The following is a 25,827-nucleotide window of genomic DNA, read 5'->3' on the forward strand; positions in this document are numbered from 1 at the left end:
AATAGGCAGATCGGTCTAAAAGCTCTCGGTTCCGTAAGTTCTTTCACAGACTTGGGAATAAGTAAGAGATTTGCCGTTTTCCATGCTTCTGGGAATTTTTGTTTAGAAGGTCATTCATGATTTCTTTCACCCATGATGCTTTTTCCTCTATGATTATCTTTACAATTTCTGGTAAGTCTCTGTCGGATCCAGGTGCTCTCCCGGCCTCTAGTGCTTCTCCGGCTCTACCAGTTTCTCTGTAGAGAAGTCTACTATCAGCATTTCTACATGAAAATGTGTGAATTTCTTTATATCTCTCTATGGGAATAGCTCTTCTGCCAGCTCTCTCCTTCGGCTTTCTTCGATTTTGATGATATTACTTTCTTTAAGATTTTTGGTAACTATCTTGTACACAGCCGAGACCAGACAAATATAACAATACAAAATCATACCATAGAAAATGTTGAACATTATGTATATCTAGGTCATGTTATCAAACTAGGAAAACCAAATCAAGATGCTGAAATTAAAAGAAGAACACAACTGGCATGGGGCGCTTTCGGCAAATTAGCATATATCTTGAAAATCACCCCCATTCCTGTAAACTTAAAGAAAAAGGTGTATAACACATGCATACTACCAGTTTGTACTTACGGCTTGGAAACAGTAGCCCTTACCAAAAAATCTGCTAAAAAATTAGAAACAACGCAAAGAGCAATGGAACGAATCATGCTTGGAATATCACTAAGAGACAAGATTAGAAACACCGAGATAAGACGTAGAACGAAGATTAGGGATATTGTGGAAGAAATCGCAAAAATGAAATGGCGCTGGGCAGGTCACGTAGCCCGATATAATGACAACAGGTGGACACGGAGAATTCTAGAATGGAGACCAAGGACGACAACAAGAAGCACGGGAAGACCTCAAAAAAGATGGGTAGATGACATAAGAACAGTGGCAGGCAAACAGTGGATTAGATGGGCGCAAAATAGAGAAAGATGGAAGCAATTGGGAGAGACATACATTCAGGAGTGGATGGAAAATGGTTGACAAAGAAGAGAGAAGAAGAGATCTTGTACACATCACCCCAGATGACATTCCCGAGGTTATCGCACATTTCTTTCCAGTACCTTTTCTTTTCATTGTTTATTTTCTTTGCGTGTTCTTTCTTTAAAGTATTGAACCGCTCTGCCTCTTCCTCCACCAGTTACTTCTTTTTGTCTCTAGTGACTTTTCTTCTCAGTTTAATATATCCTTTTCTGATCCCCTCTATGTTGTCTGTCCACCAATATGAGCGGCTGCTTATTCTTCTACCTTGTGGGCAGCACCTTTTGGCCATCTCTTTGATTTTTTCGTCTCTCAACATAGTTGTTGTCTTTCATTGCTCTGTTGTGGATATTGGCAAGTGGAAATAGGTTCAGCAGACAAAGCCTAGACATCGTTTTCGATTGGCCAAGGTCTATGACAATTCACTGCCCTGCCTTTTGGTCTTTGTAATGCTCCAGTCACCTTTGAAAGATTGATGGAGACAGGGTTGAGGGGATTAAATTAGTTATTATAATTTAGTTTCTGCCCATCGATGGGTTTCGTTCTTCGTTCTTCTACCATCGTTTTGTTTATATTCTTTCTTATCTTGGATAGGTTGTGTCCATAGTGGGTAAATATTTCCTCCAGTGCCCATTCATTTATTTTCCTCCCCATGGTCTCCGTAGCTAGCGTGACATATATATGAATCCGGCTTTCCCTCCTAACAAAAGTTGGTTTGCCGTTTGCCCATAGCACAGATTTCGCATTTATGTCACCCGCAATAATTAATCTCTTTTTTCCTGTTACATGACTGGCTATGTCTTCCACGACTTTCTTGTATTCTCTTAGTGTATTCAATTAGTGTGTAGGCAATGTTCCTGCTTGAAGACCATCCTTGATTCGATAAGACTCAATTCTCAAATATTACTGAGAACTACACAAAACCGCATTACAGTTTGTCGAAATTTTTGTTAACTTATACCTACTGATGAAGAAGGCAGTTATACATCAAAAATACAAAACACTGGTTCATTTAAAGAAGTTATTGAAGAAATTCCAGACAGGAAAAAGGAAGAAAATGTTTTAGTATTTGGTCTGCAGGAAAAAAAATATCCAGATAATAATGAAGAAAGAAACTCGAATGATCTATACGTGATAAAATATATTATCACAACTGTTGATGAACACTTTAAATAATAATTTACCAATAAAAACATTCCGATTAGGCAAATTTAAAAATGGTTTTAGTCAAAATTATATTGGAGAATAAAATACACGCATTCTGTATCAATAGAATCCGTTGTAGAAATCTATCAATATCATTTGACAGGACTCCAAAATCTAAGATCATTATCGTAACCTAAACGAAAAATTAAAAATCAGGTTTATCAATAGTATCCCAAAATTGTTTCTTTAAATTAAAAAATATACACTTAATAATATTAATCTTCAGCCTTTTAATTTAATTTAATCAAATATTATGGAGTTTCTAAAAAAGTTTAACACTTTTTTGCTAGATTAACAATAATTTTTTTTCAAATAATCAAATAGAGAAATATTGCGAATTGTATAGAGAGTCCCTCTATATCATTAATAAACAAATAATATTCCTTAAAACAGTGATAGAGTTCTATAAAAAACTTTAGCTTCTTTGTTAATTTGGTATTACTCCAATAGATGGCACAACTAGTTGAAATATCGGAAATGTCTATAAAAAAGAGGTACGTGACAAAAACAAATTTTATAAATATTATGTAGAAATAAAAACCCCTTTTTTCTAGAATTCACACAAAAAGTTTTGAAATTTATCAATTAACACAGCGTAACACACCCAAATAATTTTAAACACACCTAGATTTTGTAAAACGGATTATTGTGTCTAAAATTATTAATCTAGCATAAGTTGGTATTTTCTTATTTGTAGTTGTTTTAAATTTGTTCTGTCGTGACAAATATAGTTAAATGTTTCTTTTGAAAATAGTTTAAATAAAAAAACATTTTTCTAATATCATTTTTAGTTATTACTAAATGACTCAAATAATTTATTCTTGATCTATATATCCTTATGATGGGGTATTTATCCACTACCACAATACGGTCCCTTTCAAATTAATAAGTCAGAAAGAGACAACTATATCAACATGTCAAAACAACATATGACAAAACGACATAAACTAACCAATAAAATTGTGACAAGTAATATTTAAATAATTTATTATTAGTTACAAGATTTATCAGCAATAAATGGAAGAGAAGAAGAAATAGTTCTTATGCCTGGTTATAAAATAATTATAACATTAGTATAAATGATATAATATTGAAGAATATTAACAGTTTAAGATGAATTCAACAGTATTTGATTTATTTAGAACAGCGGCTTTGCTAGTTCTCACACCGAAATGTTTTGATAATTACTTTTTAGAATTCAACTATTTGGACGGTAAGATCAAATGTTTAACTAGCATTTAAGGTCACCTATTTTTAATTCATCTATCAATCTTAATTATTACTACCGGTACCGGTTCACTTCACCCTTTGTATTAAGTATATAACCACCAGCCAAATAGATTGCTACTGGTGTCATGGTAACTGTCTTGTAGTATCTTTGTGTAATTGTTCCTGACTCTACTTGAATTTCATTCGCATTCCTAGTGAGATGCTCATTGTTTGTTTTTGTATTTTTGGCCATTATATTATGTTCATCTCCATTCTGTTATAACATTTAAACAACTTGTTTTAAAAATAAAATGAATATACTTTTCTTTGAATTGTTTGATTTATCAATATCATTGGTTTCCTGTTGATGTTTTTGATGCTTCTGTAATAGTTTTTGCTTTCATTGCTTCAAAAGTGTATAAATAGTTGGTTCTCCAACTCAGGTCATGGTTGAACAGTTATAAACTACATTCCGAATAATACTAGTGCTGTATTTTGTATATATAACCTTATAGTGATAGCAATTCTGAATGTATTGTTTTAATGAATAATTTTTTTATTTCAGGGCCATGTTTTTTTGCATCATTAAGTAAAGGCCTAGGATTTGGAATCATTTTGGGATCACTAACAGTTAAAGTTCCCCAAATCCTCAAAATCCTTAACAACAAGAGTGGAGAAGGCATCAATATATTAAGCGTGACCCTCGATTTGAGTGCCATAACAATTTATATGGCATACAGTTTTGTGAAAGGTTTTCCTTTCAGTGCTTGGGGAGATGCAAGCTTTTTAGCTATACAAACTGCTTTAATTGGATACTTAGTATTATATTATCAAGGAGCTATAACCAAAGCAATTATGTATATATTAGTATATGGAGCCATATGCTATGTTATGATGTTCGGAATGACACCGCTAGAATTTTTGTGGTCTCTGCAAACCTTCAACATATTTTTAGTGGTGGTTGGAAAACTGATGCAAGCATACACTAATTTAAAAAATGGACACACAGGTCAGCTATCAGCAGCCACCCTGATTATGCTGCTAGCTGGATCTTTAGCCAGAATCTTCACTTCCATGCAAGAAACTGGAGATAGTGTAGTAATTTTAACTTATATAGCTAGTAGTTTATCCAATGCTGTTCTAGTTGTACAATTATTATACTACTGGAATGTCGATCCTAAGAAGAAGGTAGAATAAATTATTCCATTTAGTAAATTAAAAGAAGTGTGAACTTTATCTTCTAAAGAGAAAATTTTACTACATAAGACTTGTAGATGTACTGAGATAAATAAGTTAAAAATAGTGTAGCAAGTGGTTCTTTTTTAAAATTTGTATCCTTTTCAAGATGTTTCTATTTTAAATATTTATATTTATTGTGTGCTGGCTGGTTCAATTATATTGTAAAATTTATTTGATTTAGTTGTTTTTTTTTTCATTGATTCATAAGGATCATAAAGTTTCTTTCTATCAATAACATTAAAGAAATAAGGTGAATAAGAATGTTTTTCATATTCACTGTTTTTGTGGTTTGGAAGCTTGGATGCTAAATAAAATTGAAATAGGGAGACTCAACGCCTTCAAAAGATGGCCTTATCAGCATATACTAAGAATATTATATATTTAGAACTTTACTAATATATAACTGTGTTGTAAAATTCAGAAGAATACAGATTAAGAATATATTGAAGTATTTAAGAAAAGAAATGAATTGATATTTAAATATTCACTACTACATAAAATCGAAGCATTTCTCATTAATGTTGGATTAGATAGCAGGGATTAGATCTGTGGTGTGCCATGAGAGAACTGAGCATTATAAAGAGGTTAATTAATCTCACTAAAGCTTGTGTAGAGAGATCTACATATATACTATAACTTGAAGGAGAACTGTCCCATCTTTATAATTGACACTAGTCTCAGATAGGGAGAGGCATTATCCCCACTCTTCTTTAACATCACTTTGGAGAGCATCGTGAGAAAACAAACACTAAAACTCATCGTAATTTAATGTTATATAGTTACAAGTATTAATACCAATGAAGATTTCATTAGACTGGGAAATATTGCAAAAGAAGTTTGGCTGTGAATCAATATTATAAACAATATATGGCTCAAAAAAGAACTGAACGACAAAAAGTTTAGCTACAAAAATAAGAATTTGTTCTTATTTTTGTAGCTTCAGAGAGAGAAGGGGACACTATATGCTAACATTTGAATACTGGTTTGAAACAAGTAAGTATGTATTTCTGTTGAAGTATGTAAATCTGATTTTATACTTGGATACATATATCTTTCATCAAACTCACCTGTAGATGACTACTTATTTATGGGTGAAAGTATAGATTTAATTTGTGGTATGTACCATGAAGCTGACAAGGAAAATGTTTGCATTGTATTAACTTCAGAGTCTTGCAACACAGACTAAACATACTGCCCCTGTCATAAAGCATAGTAGTAAGCGACCTTGACCTGCTGTTTAAAATCTCTAATTTTCTCATTGACTGTCCTGAGTTGGCTAGTAACATCGACTTCTAGATCCCACGTAATCACAAGACTTCTCATACCATTGTATAGAACTAATTCTGCAAATCACTCTAGGTGGCCTACACACTTTTAGGGCCTAACTCTCTAGGTTCGGAAAGGCCGATACAGATGAATGCCTAGACTGTAGATACTGTGACACATACGATGTTAGAGTGCAACAGATGGATAGTAGAAAGGAATAGAATGGAAAGTGAGAGGTTTGAATTTTGTTACAGTGAGAGAACTACTGTAAGTACTGCTGATGAGTGAAGTGTTGGATGGCAGAGGAAGGTCTGGTTTAGCAGGAAGGCGTTCGACGTAGACTCGGCGATGAGAGGGCATTTTAAAGTAACTCGGGAACTATCGCCGGGAGTACGAAGAACGAATTCTTCACTAAGGTCAGTCAGGCGGCGTCCTGGACTGGGATGTCTTTGAAGATTCCAGACCCCCCTCTATAAAGACGAAAAAAAAAAGGTTCTCAAGGAGCCGTGTCCCGTGAGGAACTATGTGAAGAAGTAGTTAGTCCCCCTATGGTCATGTCTTCCAGTCTCTCACGTCTGGTATCAGTGTTCTTGTCCATTAGGTCCTATGTTCGTTTTACCACTCTTCTTGCCATTTCGCGTTGGTCACTCCTCTCTCAGCTACTTTGTCGTTTTCACATACTTGATGGCTCTTTCCCTCACTAGTGGGTGAACTCGTAGCACCCCTGGTATCACTTCTAAGGCAACTGTCGAAGTTGTCTTATATGCACAGACTACCCTCAACAGCGCCCTACTCTGAGCTTCTCTGAGATGCTCCTGTATTTTTGTTTACGCATTACCTACCTGCTGGCATATTTTTGCTGCGTATAGTACCTATGGTGAAATAAACCACTTTCATAAGAACTCTTCGTTTACCTGTCCCTGGACCTCCTACGGTTGGCATGATCTTTGTTAGCGACGGTGTTCTTCGATCGGCTTTTTCACGGTATATATTACGTGTTAACCGAAGCTGTTTGGTGTCGCCAGTATTAATACCAGATACTTGACTTTCTTCTTGACAGGTAGAATACTTTCTAAGTGAATTAATCCCTAGCCAAGTTCTGCAGATATGGGGATATTTCCATTTCCGCTCGTGTTGTTGAAGGCGTTCTTGATGTCCAGGAAGTGTGCTATCATCCATCTACCCCTGCTTTTCATATACTGGCAGTCCAACAGGCCTACCTTTTCTTCTATTTCTTTTTCGCGCCTTTATGAGGACTTCGAATAGATTGCCTAGTGAATTTAGCAAGCATATTGTCTTTAGAACATCCAGTTCTTTCATTTCTTTCCCATGTTTAGGAATGAGGATAAGGTTAACCGTTTTTCATACCGTGGGAGCTTCTGTCTTCTAAAAAGGTCATTCATTATGTTCTCATCCATTCAGCGTTCTCCTTAATATTGGAGTTTATTATTTCCGGCGCAATTCTGTCAGATCCGGGTGCTTTCCCTGTCTTTATTGTCTTTTCTGTTTCCAATATCTCTTCCCTTGTGAAGATATATTTATATTAATGCCTTTGTAGGTATTATTTGGAAGGTTTTCTCCACTCTTTGTGAGAACAGTGCTTACACTAGTTTTCTCCTGCGGCTGTCCTCTTTAAGAAGATGCTTACTTTGAGTTCTCTTACTGCTTATTTTATATGCGTCTTCACATGTTATTTTCCAGGATTTCGCATAGTTCTATATAGCATACTCTGTTTTCGCAGCTTATTTCTTTCTTTAAGGCTTTTGGTTTTTCGGACTGCGGACCAACGACACTGTGCGGAAAAAATAGTTATTGACACAATTTTTGAAGCAGAAATGTGCATCTTGACTAGAGACGAAGTGCCACCGCCCTGCACGATATCGTCAGCTTCAACATCGTCATTTTCTTCGAATACTTGATAATCGTACTCTAACCCAGCTCCCCCAAGAGTAAACCAACCCCCAGGGCGACACTAATAACCACACTATTAAGAAAATGTTGCTAACTTCTCCTCACTTGCCTCATTATGAACTTGTACGCTTATTTATAAATTATAATTTTTTACTTACTCCCTTAATTATTACCTGAATATTTTCCTTTAATGCCTCGTTGTAATAGCTGAGCAAGTTTCCATTATGATGTACTGCAGAGTCTAAGAAGCAATGGCATAAGTGAATTTTAGGTCTTCTTAATCATGTTGGGTATCTCAGTGTGATAGTAACTCGAGTAGATAATTGAAACTTTCTTGGTTCATTTACAAAAAGTTTCTGTAATTCTCTGGTTCTGATCACGCAGAAAATTTAGAAGATATTCATGGTTTCTTATTTTGTTTCATCCTTGGACCTTTCCTTTGGTTTTTTTTACGATTAGTGTTAAGGCTAAGAAGCAAAAATCTGTATTCGAAGCCATTGTTCCCCAAACTCAACAACAAGAACGAAACACAAGCACAGAACCAAGTGTAGCGTGTGAACTGTACGTCGCGTCGATTACTGATGAGCGGGTTTTTATAAAAATATTGAAGAGCTGATTGTGGTTGATTGAAGTCAATAGATTGACTCAATCATTTGATTAAGCAGATTTATCGTCTAAACATGATGTCTTAAGATAAAGGACAACCAGAGGAGAGAACTTGCGGAGGCACTGTTCTCAAAAAGACTGGAGAAAACCTTCCAAACAATACCTACAGAAGCACCAACAAATGGCTTTACAATGGAAAAGACAACGTAGGAAAATGATAAGATGATAGTAGAGTAGAGTTGAGTATGTTATTAAATTACATTACAGCTAATACTTTTATGTCTTTCAAACTGTTTCTCCGTGTGTAAAGGTTACATAATATTTACTAAAATTAGTTACTCTAACCTTAACATCACTCTGTATAAAACTCGTTTATTTAGCAGAAAATATTTCGTCTTTGGGAACCTCACACATCACCGAAACTGGTTTTTTATTGTTATTTACATTGCAGATTTACAATTTTAATTTAATCGTGTTTCTAGTTTCTGGGACGCGAGTTTGTTCAAAAGAAAGTTGTTAATCCGTTCCTTCCCATTTAATAGAATAATTGGTTTGTTACGATCGCGATCCGTGTATGCGTTGGAAATACACAAATCTTATCTTCATTCTTTATTATTTCGTGTATGATAAATAATAACATTGTAAATTGTTATAATATAAAATTATAGTAATCTGTAGGATTATATTATAATCTTTATCTAGAATATAGTGAGCGTTCTGTGAGAGTGAAAAAAAAATGAACCGTAAAAAGTGTGTGCAGTTATCTGTGAGTGGAGTTGAATATACAGGTAAATAAATATAATACATACTTAATAAGGGTCACTACTTGAGAGTTAACTTACGCTAAAGCAAATAAATAGAGAAGAAGGTCATAATTGGTCTCCCGTTTTTTTTTCCAAATATTTTTTCTCCTTCATGGTAATCATATGAAATTGGACATGTACTTAGATTCAACATTCATAAATAATCCTGAACAGTTATTTATCAAAAATAGCTTCTGGAAAAGCAAATATTAAATATAATATAAATTTCGTGTGACTTTAAAATTGCTCGTTGCATTGGAAATATGGGCACGAAGCAAAATCACACAAATATTTTATTTAACCAAAGAAACATAGATCAGTAGGGTAAAGTGCTTCAAGAATGCGCACTTAAGGTTTAATCAAGTGTAAAATCCAAACCAATCAATCAATCATAAATAACAAAATCAATTTACAATTTGCGAACTAAACATTATTACTTTAATAGAAAAAGTGAATCTAAAAACTTTTGCGTACTCTTATAATCCCGCTTTTTAAAAGTATGCATTTAGGATTGTAAGATAAATAGGTCACACTTATAAGATCCAAAACCTGCGTAGGCACTGCACTTTTCATGCCACCATACAGCACATGATATGCACTTAATCCAGTCTTCTGTGATAGGTTCTTTAAATGTTTCGTTGCACCCTGGACAGCTCCAAATTTTCTTATGAGGCGTTGTTTTTGGCTTTGTGAAAACAGCTTTTTCATTTTTTTGTATCTTCTGTGCTGGTCCGAGGTTCACATCTGATTTCCTTTTTAAACTCCCTCCCAGAAGCGCTTGCATTGGTGGTAGGTTATCGCCAACATCCAGTTTGAGTTTGTATTGCGGCTTTTTTTTTTCTCATTTTCTTCAATTAGTTGGTCCTTATATGAAGAGCTGGTGATATTTTCCGACTTTTTCCTTCTGCGATTTCTGGATCTAACCACAATTAATTTAGGTAACGGAGAAATGGCTGTTAATTTAACTTGATGATGTTCCAGAAGTGTTTGACAAATCAAATGTTTTTGTTTCTGGAGCTATAACAACTTTTTCTTCCAAAGATATTGCAGGTGTGTTGGAAACCAGATCTGTAATCTGAGGGGTATTGTTTTTGATCTGAGAAATCCTTTTCGTACAATCGGGTTCAGATGTAGGTATTTCGCTGATTATGGCATCCCTTTTATTAACATGAATATTTTCGTTAGTAGTGGAATTGTCAAGAACAATAGTTGGACTGTCAAGAACATTGGGAGTATTTTCAGAGGCTGATTCAGACATTTGATGTGGTTGAATATCGATTTCAGACGAAGAGTTTTTAGCGACTCCTGATTGTACGTTAAACGCTTCTAGTTCCGTAGTTACTGCAGCTGTAGCAGGTTCTTCCCGTTCTGTGACAAAAGTGGCCATGAAGTCAACGTCAGTAAATATGTCATTATTAAAGGGACATATCCTTCGTCACTTTAAAACCTCCAATTGCATTCGTTATAGTAGCAGCTTTAAAGTATACATGAGCAAATATTGAAACAATTTGGTAAACCGTAATTACCCGCCCTGGGTGGTTCGTCAGCCATTTTTCACATTCATTGGAATAAAACTTTTTTAGCGGGCTAAAAAAACATACGCATACGGTGACTACTATGAGAAGGAAGTGTTATTGCGATAATGTTATATTGTCGAAAAAAATCAATTGCTGCAATGGAACAATGGGAAGTGTGATTATCCATTATCAATAGGACTGGTTGTTCTTTTGTCGGCTTAGCGTGATTTCTAAAATGTATAGCATAAGCAACAAACAGGTCGTGATTGATGAAACTACTGTCGCATACCATTCCAACCGATGATGGTGGAGCACCATCCAAAAGTTCTGTCTTCATTCTTTTACGTGGATATATTAATGCGGGAGGAATATATTGTCCACTAGCACTCATTGTGTATACAACAGTAACATTGGTTTCCCGTTCTGCGCTAGATATTTTATTGACACACCTTTTTCCTTTTGTAGAGAAAACTTTAGGAGGCCTATTTGGGACAGTGGAAAATCCCGATTCATCCATATTGTAAGTTGCATGTGGCGGAAATTTATATGTATTCTTTAACTTCGAGAGATTTTCATAAAACCGCTGTGGTTCATTAAACCCAGTAGCCCTTGCCTGCCATTTTTTAAGTTCTATCAAAACGATGTTCTAACTTATTTATTTCAGCGAACTTAAACGCTAGACTTCTTAGGGTTCTAGAAGGTAACCCATAAAACATGTTGTCTATTGTTTTTATATAGTTGCACAACTCTTCTTCCATTTCTGATGTTAAAGCAATGTCGTATCTTTGCAGCTTTGTAGCTAAAGTTGTTCTTTTTAGCTTTTTTCTTAACGTACTTTCGGCCATTCCCATAGATTTTGCCACGCTTATCTTACTTTCTCCATGTCCAACCCTTTTTCTTCCTGCCTTCATAACCACCGGTGAGCATAAAGCACGCTGAGAAGTTCGTTTTCTGCCACACATGCTTAAACAAAAGAAAAAATACGGTTAATCCGTTATAAAAAAAACCTGGTTTATAAGAGTGCGCGCGTACCTTACAATATTAATGACAGCGCACTCTTAGAAATCAAGCATGTTTTAAAAAATGCAAGTGCTGCCTACATCTTGGTGCAAAATTGTAAACAACGGTATGATACATACGATTATTCAAAGTTTATTGCAAGTATGGTAAAATATTATCACGAAATTCTTACAAACTACAGTTATGTACAATATCAAAACTTTCAAAATATAATAAAGAAAATAGATTAAACTAATTAAAGTTACCTAATAACGTTATTATCGGCGTTTATTTGCCTAAAATCCTCAAGACACATACAAACACTTCGCTTAATCGGTACGAACCAAAACTTTATTCCTGTCCACGACGCACTCCGAAAATCGACTTACTCGATTGTGCACTCTTATTGACCGCGCACCCTTAAAGCACTCTAAAGTTTATTCATTTAGCAAATTCCCATCTGTAAACATGAGCACGTGTTGATATTCGCCCTCTCATTCGTCAATAGGCTATTAAATATAATTTATTGCCTTAAGCCAGACGGATTCTCATGGTACAGATCCAAACTTTCCAGTCTGTTTAAATTCAAATTGTAGCGCGTTGCTTTTTTATTCAAAATGTTTACTTTTTCATGTATTTCTCAGTTAATGAATATTTTATTTTTGCACATTTTCCTTCAATGGAACATTAAATTTTGCTCACAGTGATTAAATTTCAAGAAATTCTTACACTAATAGTTTCAAAAGTAAATATTTTTAAAAATCATATAATATACCTCAGTACGACCCTGTTTGGCTTTCACGTGCGTTTGTTGACGGATGGGAATATGTAAAACGAATGAAGTTTACTCTAACTTAGAAAAACAGAAACAAATTAAAACTATTTGCAAAAATCGCAAACATAAGTGTCTTTCTCATCTCCCGAACATAGTTGATGTGCCCACAAATTTCACATAAGACATTAAATCCAAAGCGCTTTCTTTTAAAGTTCTATTTCTGTCTGCTTGAATTTCCCTTTCACAAAATATACACTCTGCATCTTGGTCGTCTATTGTGTCTTGCTTAACTTTCTCAAAATCAACATCATTGTCAGCTGGGAAAAATAGTTCAGATGCTGTAGAATTGCCTTCTCTGCTGGTTTCGGATGTTTTTAATTTCTTCTGAATTTTTCTTTTATCTGGTAATAACTCTCATTTCCTGAATTTCCAAATGCTTTTCTTTTTAGTTCATCAATTCTTTTGCTTGGAGTTTTATCGACATAATATTGTAAGTCAGTTTTATAGGGATCGGAGGTGATTATTTGCGATTTGCAACTTCTACGTCCACGAGTGGATGCTTTTTTTAAGATTGGTATAGGGAATATTGCAAAAGGGGACACAATAGAGAAAGCTGCCTAAAGCATGACGTCAATAGCTCTATAGACTATTTTTGTCAGTGAATTTGGAGCAGGTTGGTAGTAATACCATCAGATTCTATTGCAGAGAACCAGAAGCTATTCTTTTGGGAATATATTTGTTGGTTTCCACATGGGATCTTCTTAAGTCCGCTTCACCAAACCAAGCAGTTCTAGCAGAAGCCCAGGAACCACCTTTACACATACATAGGCAAATGTTAGCCAACAAACGTCTAATAACATACAGATCGTTTAATACAACTATGGTTCACAAAATAGGTTTACTTTTGACAGAAAATTTAACAAATTCATACTGGAGAATAAAAAATTCTCCTCCTCTTGCAGAATCTTTTATCGATACGAATTCATTTCAATCTTATATATTACAGCTACCAAAATTTCCTTTTTACGTACAAGACTTTGAAGCTCTGATAGACAAACCAACCATTATAATGCCCTCTTATTCAGACTTGCCAACTTTAACTAATCCGATATTCAAATCCATACTAAGCAAATTAGGGGAAGATTTAACAATAATTTATACAGATGGATCAAAAACTGTTGAAAGCACTGGTTTCGCTTTTTTTTGTTTCAAACAGCAATTATGTTGAGAAATATTGAATTCCTGAATGTTGTTCTATTTTTACAGCCGAGGCTGCTGCTATACAGAAAGCACTAACTTGGTGTGTCACTATTTATTGTGAGAACATGGTAATAGTATCAGATTCTCAGGCAGTATTACAAGCTATTCGTAGCCATCCATTAGATAGTTTTCAAGACTCCATTATACTTGATATCAAAAAATTATTACATGATCTAAAATTCACCAAAAAAAAACAGTTACTTTACTCTGGGTTAAAGGACACAAAGGAGTAATTGGAAACGAATTAGTGGATGGTATGGCAAAAAATACACCCGAGATATCCGAAATTACAAATTTTTACTACTTTATGATCTTTTTTCTATTATCAGGAGTATTGGCAGGGAAAGATGAATGTCAGAATATAAAGAGGTTCAGAAGTCTTGAAGAAACCATTACTTTTCTATTTATCCATGCTTACCAAAAAATATTCCAAATTTTAATTTTAACTATAATAAAGTACATTCTTCGTTAATAACCCGGCTAAAACTTAACCATGGCCTCTTTCCAGAGCATTTGCATAGGATTGGAATCTATGAAACTCCTTTCTGTCCTTGTGATGGTAAATCTGTCGGAGATTTGAACCACTTATTTTTCGATTGTCCTAATCATAGGGAACAGACTCGAAGCCTATATTTAGGTTTAATTGATCTCAATATTAGCCTACCAGTTAACATCAGCAATCTGTTATCTTATTCTGACAAATCTATATATAATATTCTAATTAAGTTTATTATAAACGATTCTAAAATAAAAATTTAAACATCCTTATAACAATTTTCTGAGGCAAAAAGATTTTTTGTCTAATGCCATCTCTCTCTCTCTCTCTCTCTCTCTCTCTCTCTTTCACACACACACACACACACACACACACACACACACACACACACACACACACAAGTCCGCTTCATTCTCAAGAACAATGACGTTAGGCTTTAAAGTCTACCTCAGAAAAAATGTTACGGTCAAAGGGATAGATTCCCGCTCTGGATCCATTTACAGCAATTTATCCAGACTGTGACTTTAAAAATGCCTTGCCTAACAATTCGGCTAAGAAAAATTGTGTGAAAGCTCGCTGATTTACACTAATCCAATTTCTTATTTTCTCGCCGTAGTTTTACAGCGGTTTACCCCTGTAAGCAGAGCCATTAACCGAATAAATTATTTTTTGCATTTTTATCGTACCAAACCTTTTTTATTCGATTTTTATCTATATTTTTAAGTTCAAATGTATTTTGCTTTCATTTTTCCAAGTGGACCGGAAATTGTTATTAACAAAAAACGTACAACAAAAAACAATTCCCGAATCGATTCGAGTAAAATTTTTTTAGGCGTATCTCATCGAAAAAAATACTTTTTCTAAGCTAATAATTTTTAGAAAAAGCTTTCTTTTCGAGCGCAATTTTTTGTTGAATTTAATTTAAAGTTTTCTTCTTTTGATAGTCAATTCAATATTATTTCAGCTTCATTTCCTATTATTCTAGTACCTTCTGCCTTTGATATTCTTGAGTCCATTCGTAGGATTCTTCTGTAACACCAAAATTCAAATTTGGTCACCTTATTCAGATGCACTTGTTTTAATGTCCATGCTTCCAAGCCATAAAGAAGAGTGATGAATACGTAACACCGAAGCATTCATTATATATTTATAGAACATAAAAATTAAAATGGATCATATTTTATACCTTCTTTAACGAAAATAAAAATTGATCATATTATAGGTAGGTATCTATTTAATCTAACCAAGAACTAAAATTCTAAAATAGTTCTTCTCTACTTAATATAAATAAGAATTATAAATTTTTGGCTAACATAAACCAGTATTCGACTTTCAAGGTCTCTTTTTATGGTTGGACGACCATTTTCTGTATATTTTCCCAATTTAATATGCTGTATGTATGATAATATATGCATAATCACGTAATATTTGTTGTTTTCTCTCTGTCTTTGTGTCACATAACTGGTAAGTTTATAAAAACAAAAGGATTGATTTTGTACCCGAGCAACGTAGACCTGAAGACATTTTAAAAATAACACAGTGTATTTAAATATTGATGTTTTCAATAATAAAAGTAGCAAAACAATATCAGATGCAGGAAATATTTGGTTATAATAAAAAATATACAAAAATGGGCTTTTTATATACAGGGTGGCGCACCGAAAACGAAACAGATGCATTTACTGGCAGATGATTCCTTTAAAAAAAAACGCTTGGACCCGTCGATTTTGTTATCGAGGGGGAAACAAAATTGGCATAAAATCACATTAACATTTGCAGCCCCCTAAGCGGGGGTGGCACCATCCCTAAAATCTTAAATGGAAAGGGGGGTCGAATGATCCATCATTTAAAAGGTCTTTCAACTCCCTTTACAATGATGTAAAATTCATGTACTTCAATTCAGTAGTTTTGGAGATTTATTGATTTAAAGTTTAAATACATCATCGTAAGAGGAGATCAATACATAGCAGCAAAGTTGTTAAAAAATAAAGAATGAACTGACCTGTCAGCCGAGTAAATGTTGAAAATGACCACCATTACTTTCCATGCAATAATAAAGATTTTGCTGAAAACGTTGCCGGACATTTTGCAATATTTGAGGAGTAATTTGATGGCACTCATTCACAATTCTTTGTCGTAAATCTTCTAAGGATGTTGGCTGAGTAGCATAGATTTTGCTTTTTAAGTAACCCCACAAAAAGAAATCCAAAGGTGAAAAATCTGGCGATCTTGGGGGCCATTCAACGGCACCTCTTCTACCAATCTATTGACCTGGAAAGGTCTTATCTAAATAATGCCGAACTCTTAATGCGTAATGTGGTGGGGCACCATCCTGTTGGAACATCAACATATTCTCAACGTATCGACCATCATTCTGATTTTCAATTATATCTGTTAGCGCAGGATCTATGGCATTTTGCAGTAATTCCAAATACATTTCACCAGTCAAATTTCCAGGTAAGAAAAAAGGACCAACCAAATGATCGCCAAAAATGCCAGCCCAAACATTTAATTTTTGTGGCTGCTGTGTGTGTACCTCATGGTAAATTCTGGGATTGGAGTCCGACCAATATCGACAATTATGACGATTTACTTCGCCATTTAAAAAAAAAGGAACATTCGTCGGAAAAGCAAATGTTAAATAAAAATTGTTCATCGTTTGTAATTCGTTCACTCATAACTTCACAAAATTCTAATCGCTTATCAAAATCGTCTTCATTAAGTTCTTGTACAAGGTGAATTTTATACGGATGAAAATTATGGGCCTTTAGAATCCGTTGGATAGTACGTCGACTAACACCACACGAAGTTTGCAATTTGCGGGTACTTAATGTAGGATCTACAATAACTTGCCCTAAAACCCCCACTTCTGTTGCTTCGTTCCTTATAGGATTTTCAATATTACGTTTTTTATTGGCGACTGATCCAGTTTCCCGAAATTTAGCTACAAGTTCTAGAACATATTTTCGGTGCACATTATTGTTCTCATGTCGCTCATTAAAAATTTGTGCTGTTCTATTAGCGCGCTGATTATTTCCGAAAAATATTTCAATAATTTCAACCCTTTCTGCCGTGGAATATACCATGGTTAATTTATGTATAAAGCAATAAATGATATTTTAACAACAAAGATTGGTCAAATCAATCGCAAACTAATGTACTATTTCCTATTTAAAATAAGTACGTAGCATTCTCTACTTATCTTTCTTCAAGAAACAACTTTTTTTGTCACAAAGGACGCTTCAATTGCTATTTTTATTATTAATAAACCATGGGCGTAGTAAATAAAAGCATTTACTTATCAAGAAAATGCTTTTACTCAAATTTCTTCTGAAAGAAGTACAAACTAATTTGATGTACCTATTAAAATCTACTTTAAACTTTAAATCAATAAATCTCCAAAACTACTGAATTGAATACATGAATTTTACATCATTATAAAGGGAGTTGAAAGACCTTTCAAATAATGGATCATTCGACCCCCCTTTTTATTTAAGATTTTAGGGATAATGCCACCCCTGCTTAAGGGGCTGCAAATGTTAAAGTGATTTTATGCCAATTTTGTGTCCCCCTCGAAAACAAAATCGACGGGTCCGAGCGTTTTTTCAAAAAAGGAATCATCTGCCAGTAAATGCCTCTGTTTCGTTTTCGGTGCGCCACACTGTATATACTTAACAAGATTTTTACAAAATACCTTACAAAATGAATAGTGTTATTGAATATAGTAGTAATATATTCATTATTACTTCTGAATTATCATCATCATCATTCTGGCTTTACTACCCTGCGTGGGTTTTAGTCTCATCAAGAATTTCTCTCCAGTCTCTCCAGAATAGAAAAAAATTGTAAAACATAACAACATTGGTATTTGTTTTGGTATAAGTAAAAACTAGAAATTATAATTCTTAAACCTAAAAAAAATATAATGCACAGGCACGTCATCGGTCCATCTCTCCTCAACTGTTGAGCTGAGATGGGCCACTAGGAGTAGGAGAGATGGACCAAGATAAACCTTTTTCTTTTTAATAGCAAGAGACTTTTCGCACTTGTTACAGAGATTAGCGAAGCCAATACAAGTCTCATGTAACCAGTCATCTTTTTTACATGTTTAGCGATAGTCCTCGTTGCACCCAAGACACACATTTTCAATGTTACTCACGTTTTCATCACATAGTGTCGTTTAGAGTAACATCTTCAGATAGTGACGATTCGCTTGGCTTTCCCTTACGTTTATGTTTTTTTATAGGTTTTGAGCTTTTTTTAATCAAGGCATCCTTCTTCATTTTAATAAAGTCTTGAGCAGCAATCACTCCAGTTATTTTTGTACAAACTCTCTTTACTGCTGCTGCCAATACAGGCGTTACGGGTGTTACCTCACCAAGAGCCTTTCCGGGAGTTATATCTTCATCAGTAATTGATGACTTGTTTGGGCTACCGTGCAAGGATATTTTACCACTAATTCCAGAGGGACCTGGTTGAGGAGATTCTGATCTAACTTGAAAATTCACCGTTTCTGTTTCTAATGAGGTGTGTGTCAAAATTGTATATTCTGGGATTATTAATGTATTAAATGAATCAATTCCCGTGGATTTAAATACAGAAGCCGCATTTTGGACAGTTGCTGAGTTTCCCCATGCTCGACCTAAAAGTTTACCAAACTGAAGGCGTTTTAGAACCCTGTTTGTGTTATTCTGTACCATAAAATGGCCATACAATTCAGTAATGCCATTATGGCCACCTTCTTTATATAGTTCAGCTGGGAGAATATCTATTCCGGTTGATTTGTTTCTGGCTAGATTTTAACTGCATCTTTAACTTCAAGAATTGTTGGTGGTTCCTCTTCCCTCTCGTTTGTTTCTCTTACCTCATCTCTTTCATCTTCCAGGTTTTCTTCTTCTTCCTCTAATTGTTCTGAATTATAACCATCCAGATTTAAGCCATATGTACTTTTCCCTCTAAGGGACAAAATAACTCATCCCAAATAGCTATGGTATCAAAAGGATTGAGCTCTGGTGGGACTCTTTCCGTATTATCGAGACCTAGGTAACTTGAATGTACGTTGAAGAATCTTGTAAAAAATTTTTGTATCTGGATATTGAGACCTTTCTCCATGCTCTTATAGAGATGTTCACTAAGATCCAGCTATTTTATCTTCTCTTGGTGGTTCTTGGGATGATATCAGTAGCAGAGAGAATAATAGGCATCGTCTATATACTTTGCATTATCCATTGTTTTCTTAGTTTTTATCTCAATGCTTTATCTTTGTTCGACTTCTGGGTGATCTTCTTATATTTAACACGCATGTATCGCTACATTAATTAGTGTTGTGTGTTAGATATTTTATTAACTAATATGAGATGCGGTCTATAATGTGCCACTGCCTGGTCTGTGAGCACAGTGCGGCCCCAGTGTAGCTTGTAGTTGTCGTTTTCAAGCATTCTGCATGGACCTATTGCTAATAAGGAAGATGGTTGGTTTAAAGAAGTCATGATTTATTGGCTAGTTCTTGATGAAATTCAGTGGGGTATTGGATATATTTAGGTATTTTAGTGGAGTGAAAAAACAACAATAGAATTCTTCAGAACTGCTGCAGACACATTAAAATAGGCCGTAATGATCGCCAATATCTTTAAAGGATGAGGCATACTAAGAAGAAGAAGAAAAAGTCCGCGCTGGTAAACTTCTTTTACAGGTTTTTGGCATCACTCTAATGTACCAATATTTTTTATTTAATCTGTTGTGATAAAGTTGCTACGCATATATATGTGCCCAATTAATTGTATTAATTCTATATCAGCGCATTTTCCCTTCCTCTTAGTTAACGCCACCAAATCCCTACCTACTTATGTTTATGTTTGTAGCCAGTTTACCATATGATCTATCCGAAATACGGAGGGAGGCATTTTATAGAATTTTTATATATTAATTTTTTTATTGTGCCAGGGAACTTATACGATTTCATAACCTTCTACCTGAAGTACAGCGTAATTTTATTTAAGGATTTCTCTCTAGGTTAGTTCTCTTTCCGGAATTTTAGAGCTAATCTCCCTCAATTTGTCTGTATTTTTCTCCAGACGAAAGGTATCACCTAGAAGACCTACTCAGGTGCTACTTTTTTTACCCGAAAGGCAGTGGAATTTACGTAGGGAGGGGTTGATTCAATATACTTGACAGGACTGTTTCCCAAAAAGTTTCCGCATGTAAACAATAAAACTATGTCATTTCAAAAACTGCCTCTAGTTCTTTTTTATTGAATTAATGGATTTGGATAATTTAATCCATTCAGCTACGATACTGTATTTGACTACTTGAATTTGTTAACGAACTTATTACATTTGTTAACAAAATATTACTTTGCCTAGAGGTAAAATAGAAGAATCATTAGATTGACAAGAAACCATACTTTCATTCGTTAAATTAAGGGCCTTAACCCAATATAAATTGAATATTTAGAACAAACAATGGATTAAATAATATAGGGATACTTTTTACGCTAATGTGCCGTTCATAATTTATATCTACTTTATTACAACACAAGACAGGCAATGGCTAAGAGGTAAATATATAACATACGGATAGACAGAGGCTAGATTTATACATTCCATCCTACACTTTTCTTTTTGTCCTTTTTAAATATCCCCAAAAAATTTGGTTAATCCTACTATTACGACGAGAGATATATAAAATAGAAAACACTGAGGAAAAAGTATTTGTTCTTTTATCAGATTTTCCAATAGATACTTTAATAGCAGAATAGCAGCATCATTATATGCACCCGAACATCTAATGATTGATATAGTCAGTGTTACCATTACAATCGCAGAGTTCTGTTTCACTTGAATTAAATCTACTGCCTCTTGTTAGTTAATAAATATAATATTAAGAAAAAATCTAAAATTTACTTATTAATATGAATATTGAAATAAGTTTCATCTGACATAAAAAATTGCTTAATTTTTTAACTGCTTCTTTAATAGTTTTTTAGGATGTATTACAAGGTTAAATTATATACATCGTTGGTTTGATCTCGAAAAAAACGTGTTTTACATATTCTACTTACAAAACAATTTTATAAAATACAACAGGCATTTATGTTTACCTAATTAATTTTATTTTCCCATCTGATTTGTTTAATTCATCATATCGGTTTAGACTTTAGTGTATACGTGTAGTAAATAGTGTATAGAATGCACTCACTAGTTATATTTATTATATTTTATTTATATATCTTTATTATTAGTTATATTAAATGCATAGTGTTATGCACAGTCAAATCACATTTTTTGTAAAATCGTGTTATCCCACTATGTTTTTGTAAACACGTATTACCCGATCAGCTAAAATGTTAAACAATGGTTAAATATTATCTTTATAAAATATTCGTTTAAGTCAAAATTGATTGCAATGAACATTACATTTTATAATTTTTGTTTGACGTTTTAATTTCCACTATTTCTAAAAATCTATTTTAAAAATATGAGAAAAGTATAACCAAAAAGTTGGTTAGTGGTTGTTTTTCAAAATTTTTTTCAAAGAGAAAAGATACTTGATTTTTTCCTATTTTCTCCCCTCTTTTTCATTTTCCTCTTTCGATTTCACATTATGACAACGTGACAATGAAGTACGAAAAGAAACCAGTCGAAGGTTTACACCTGAAACATACGTAATTCTGCGACTGTGCTTGATTAGTGAGATTATTGTTAAATATTTCCAGTAACGTAAATCGCCGCAACTTACGCAATGGGCGGGGGAACGTCCAATCACGAATTGTCGTGCGTCAAGCTAACCTTATATCGCTCACGTGCATGCCTGGTCACGTTTATCTCTGTACTATATATATATTTATTTAAAGATATTACAGTATTCCTGCTTTCTTTGGTCTCTTCACAACCTTCATCAATATATGTGGTTTTATTCCCCATTTCTGATGAATATTTTTATTCATATTATTTTACTTTGTTTAATTCGTTTCTCTAGGATGTTCTAGGTAGATCCATTAACTTTCTTTGTTAGAGAAGATTTTCATTCAACCATAGATCAATACGACGCGGCGAAAGAAATGACCATATAACCTCCCAAATATGACAGTAACATAAGTAATCCTTGCACTAAATTAATTTCATAGTTATCATCTAATTAACATTATATATAGTACCAACTCTCTTACTTAATTAAGGTTACACTTGTTTGCTTGATTGTTAATTTTTTGTTTCATGTTGTTGTTTTTTAGCTTTTAGTTTTTGTTAAAACAAAGACCTATGTAGTGTAGCCTGATAATGAGTGAATGATGAATGAATGAATTGTAATCTTCAATAGCGTAGAAAGTATACTACAATAAAAAAACTTACCTAAGATCGCGAAGATTGACTTATTTCCGATGCACTGTAACGATTATTTTTGCCTACCACCTAGGGTATTACTATAAGGGGTTGAAAATTGAAGACAGAAATTATGGGGCTAAGGAGTGGGTAACCAAAACAAACCGAAACGTTTGCGAACGGCTACTCAGGGTTTTTTGGAGAGCTGGATCGTGGATAAGTGAATGACAAAGGGGCTGGAATGGGATAACTACACAAAATAAAACAAAAGGGGTACTTACATGAATCTTCTGGACAAACACAATACAAGAAGGTTCTTAAGCTATTTAAAGTAAGGACGCTGCTTGGAAGAATCTTCCTGCTGGATGAAAAAAAGGCTCTTCCTTCCAAAAAAATTTAAAAAAGGGTTAGAAACTTAAAAAACTCTTTTTTTAGGGAAAAAATTACATATTTATTGTTGTCTCACCAAAAATAATTACAAACATAAATAGTAATAATAAAATACAAAATAACAAAAAAAAACTTACTATGCTACTATCGGTTTACAAACTCTAGAAGTTGGAGATACCATAAGAACTTACAATTGTTACTAGGCAATATTTTGTAACAGGAATAAATTATTACAAATGAAGAAATATCTTTTTAAATGGAACTATGCATAGAGGTTAACTTTTTTTAAAAACAAAACAAAAACAAAAGAAGATCTCAATTATGATTAGGTGTATATCAACTGTCAAAAAATAGTGCTAACTGTCATATGTCAATACTAAATCTTAAAACTTTGAGAATAATTAATATGACAGCTAGGCCACACCCTAACACATTTATAATTTTACTTATTACAATTTCTTAACTTGCCATGAAAGCAATTATTTATGGCAAATGTATATTTTTACTTTAAAAGTTCAACAAAAAAGTTACCTGAATTTCACTAAATGTTATTTTTTTCCTTTAAAATTTCTGGGATTGGAACTGTACTCGAATTTACTGCAACGCAAAAAACTGCATCTCACACTGCAAAATAGCCTGGAATGACAACCAGGGACAAACAAAATGAGGATGGAAGCTGGGCACTGGACGCAATCTTTGGAACTTGGTTTGTTTAATTTTCAAACACAATGGAACCATATCAACAAATCTCTCAGATGAGAGACGACTCGAAACAAAACAGTGACCACTCTTGCGAAAACTGACACATTACATACGAGTACAATTCACTTTTTCACAACAAATTTGCCGGTTCCTTTAAACTAAACACGCCGCGTCTGCTCTCAATAAGATCTCTCCCAAACCTAACTTCACTTACTGCACAATTAACTGCCACCTTACTACACATTTTCCCATAAAAAAGACGAAAAACGAAAATCCATTACAAATTTGACTAAAAATTTGGACCAACACCGAAACCACTTCCTTTGACAGTGGCTCCAGCAAGAGTGAGTAATTTTTACAAATTCGCCCAACTCGGTATAAACAAAACATATACGGTTAAATTCCTATTTATTTGACGCGCAAAATTTCCTAAAAGCGGTTCTCGATCAAAAGAACATCGCGGAAATACTCATCTGTGATATATAAACAAACTTTAAAACGTGTTTATTATTATTAAACGTGTATATTATTATACAAGGTGATTTGAAATGCTACAGCACTAGTATTATGGACTCACATTGGCAACCTTTTCACCATTCTGTTTTTCTTCTTTGGTTCGTTCTTTTTGTGATACTGGAGTCTCCCGTTTTCTACGCTTCTTTCATTTCATTTTATTTCAGGGATAAGATATTTGTTGTCTGTTCCAGCATCTTACTTCTCTCCATGTTTTCACGAGGCGTCCTACGCTTCGTTTTCCTTTCGACTCGTAATCTTTTATTTGTTTAATTTATGCTATTATTATTTATTCTCTTTATATTTTGTTAAATATTTATAATTAACACGGTTCTAAAATATATTGTTTTATTTATTTCAGTAACTCCTGAAGATGTGGGACCAGAAACTACTCTCAACCAATATCTCAGAGAAAAACTGCACCTTACGGGAACCAAAAGGATGTGTTTGGAAGGAGGATGCGGAACATGTACCGTAGCAGTCGAGGAGACCGTTAATGGAAAAAAGAAGATATTTTCAGTAAACTCCGTAAGTTATTCCAAACTCCATACATATCGTTTCTTTTATTGAATTATAAATAATAAGAAGGTACCGAAATAAAATGTATTAGAATATTTTATCTTCTGAAAAGCATTTTTCTTACCAGCATCTCTATTTTATCATTCCCCAATATTAAGTGAGGGGATCTTATGATCTTAGAAGGAGCTATTCCTGCGTTGGAGTAGATTTAAGGTACTGGGCTAGGTCTAAGGCACTCTGTAGTGATTCGACCCGTCTCATTTAGAGCAGTGTTTATGGACATGAATGTTATGCACTGGAAATTGTTTATTAAATCCAAATGAAAACAAATAGAGTAGTAAAGACGACAAGAGACGGTTCACAAATAGAAAAACGATCACTCGAAAGACCACGAAAACAGTGGAATGACATTTTACTGGAAGCACATTAATCATGTCTACATAAAAAAAGAATATATCATCTACAGTTGATCTGTTTTTTAAAAGATTTGTTGCTCTTAAAAGTTTAAGAATTGTATTGCGTCTTTTGTAAATATTTATAATTTTTTACACATTTTTATTATTAAAATATGTTGCGAGAACTGTCATACATGCTATATCTATATTCATTTTTGTAAACGTGTAGGTATAGAGATTATTGACATTTATTTTTAGTGTTTGGTTTCTATATTCTCCTGCCACGGTTGGACAATCCACACAATCGAAGGAATCGGCAATCCTTTGATTGGCTATAATCCAATCCAGAAAACTTTGGCTGAATATTATGGTACTCAGTGCGGATTTTGCTCATCAGGAATGGTAATGAATATGTTTGCTCTTCAGTCGTCAGGGGAAAATACGAAGGAAAAAATCGAGAATTCATTTGGAGGCAATCTCTGTAGATGTACTGGTTACAGACCTATATTAGATGCCTTTAAGTCAATTGCTAAAGATAAAGGTAAGGTTTAAGTTAAAAAATATTAAAATATCTTGATATTAATTATCTAATCCTTCTATTCCTTCTTCTATTAGTTTTGACATAATTCTTGCATTCTTGTACGTGTTAAATTTGACTTGTTATGAAACCAAAG

General features: G+C 33.9%; 2 protein-coding genes across 2 annotated transcripts in view; both read left to right on the forward strand.

The window, feature by feature from the left end:
• Positions 1 to 3,181: 3,181 nt before the first annotated feature.
• LOC140438093 (mannose-P-dolichol utilization defect 1 protein homolog) lies at positions 3,182 to 4,859 on the forward strand. The gene is made up of 2 exons (XM_072527808.1): positions 3,182 to 3,448; positions 4,010 to 4,859. Exons 1-2 carry the CDS (start codon positions 3,349 to 3,351, stop codon positions 4,639 to 4,641), a joined length of 732 nt encoding a protein of 243 aa, XP_072383909.1. The 5' UTR covers positions 3,182 to 3,348; the 3' UTR covers positions 4,642 to 4,859.
• A 4,077-nt stretch (positions 4,860 to 8,936) lies between these two features.
• The window catches only part of LOC140439051 (xanthine dehydrogenase-like), a 55,603-nt gene continuing 38,712 nt past the window's right edge, over positions 8,937 to 25,827 (forward strand). Inside the window, exons 1-3 of the mRNA XM_072528692.1 lie at positions 8,937 to 9,254; positions 24,601 to 24,767; positions 25,412 to 25,694. Of these exons, the coding sequence (XP_072384793.1) occupies positions 9,203 to 9,254; positions 24,601 to 24,767; positions 25,412 to 25,694 (502 nt within the window). The 5' untranslated portion in view covers positions 8,937 to 9,202. The remainder of the gene's footprint in view (positions 9,255 to 24,600; positions 24,768 to 25,411; positions 25,695 to 25,827) is intronic.

This window comes from Diabrotica undecimpunctata, chromosome 4 (assembly GCF_040954645.1).
Source record: "Diabrotica undecimpunctata isolate CICGRU chromosome 4, icDiaUnde3, whole genome shotgun sequence".
Classification (NCBI taxonomy): Eukaryota; Metazoa; Arthropoda; class Insecta; order Coleoptera; family Chrysomelidae; genus Diabrotica; species Diabrotica undecimpunctata.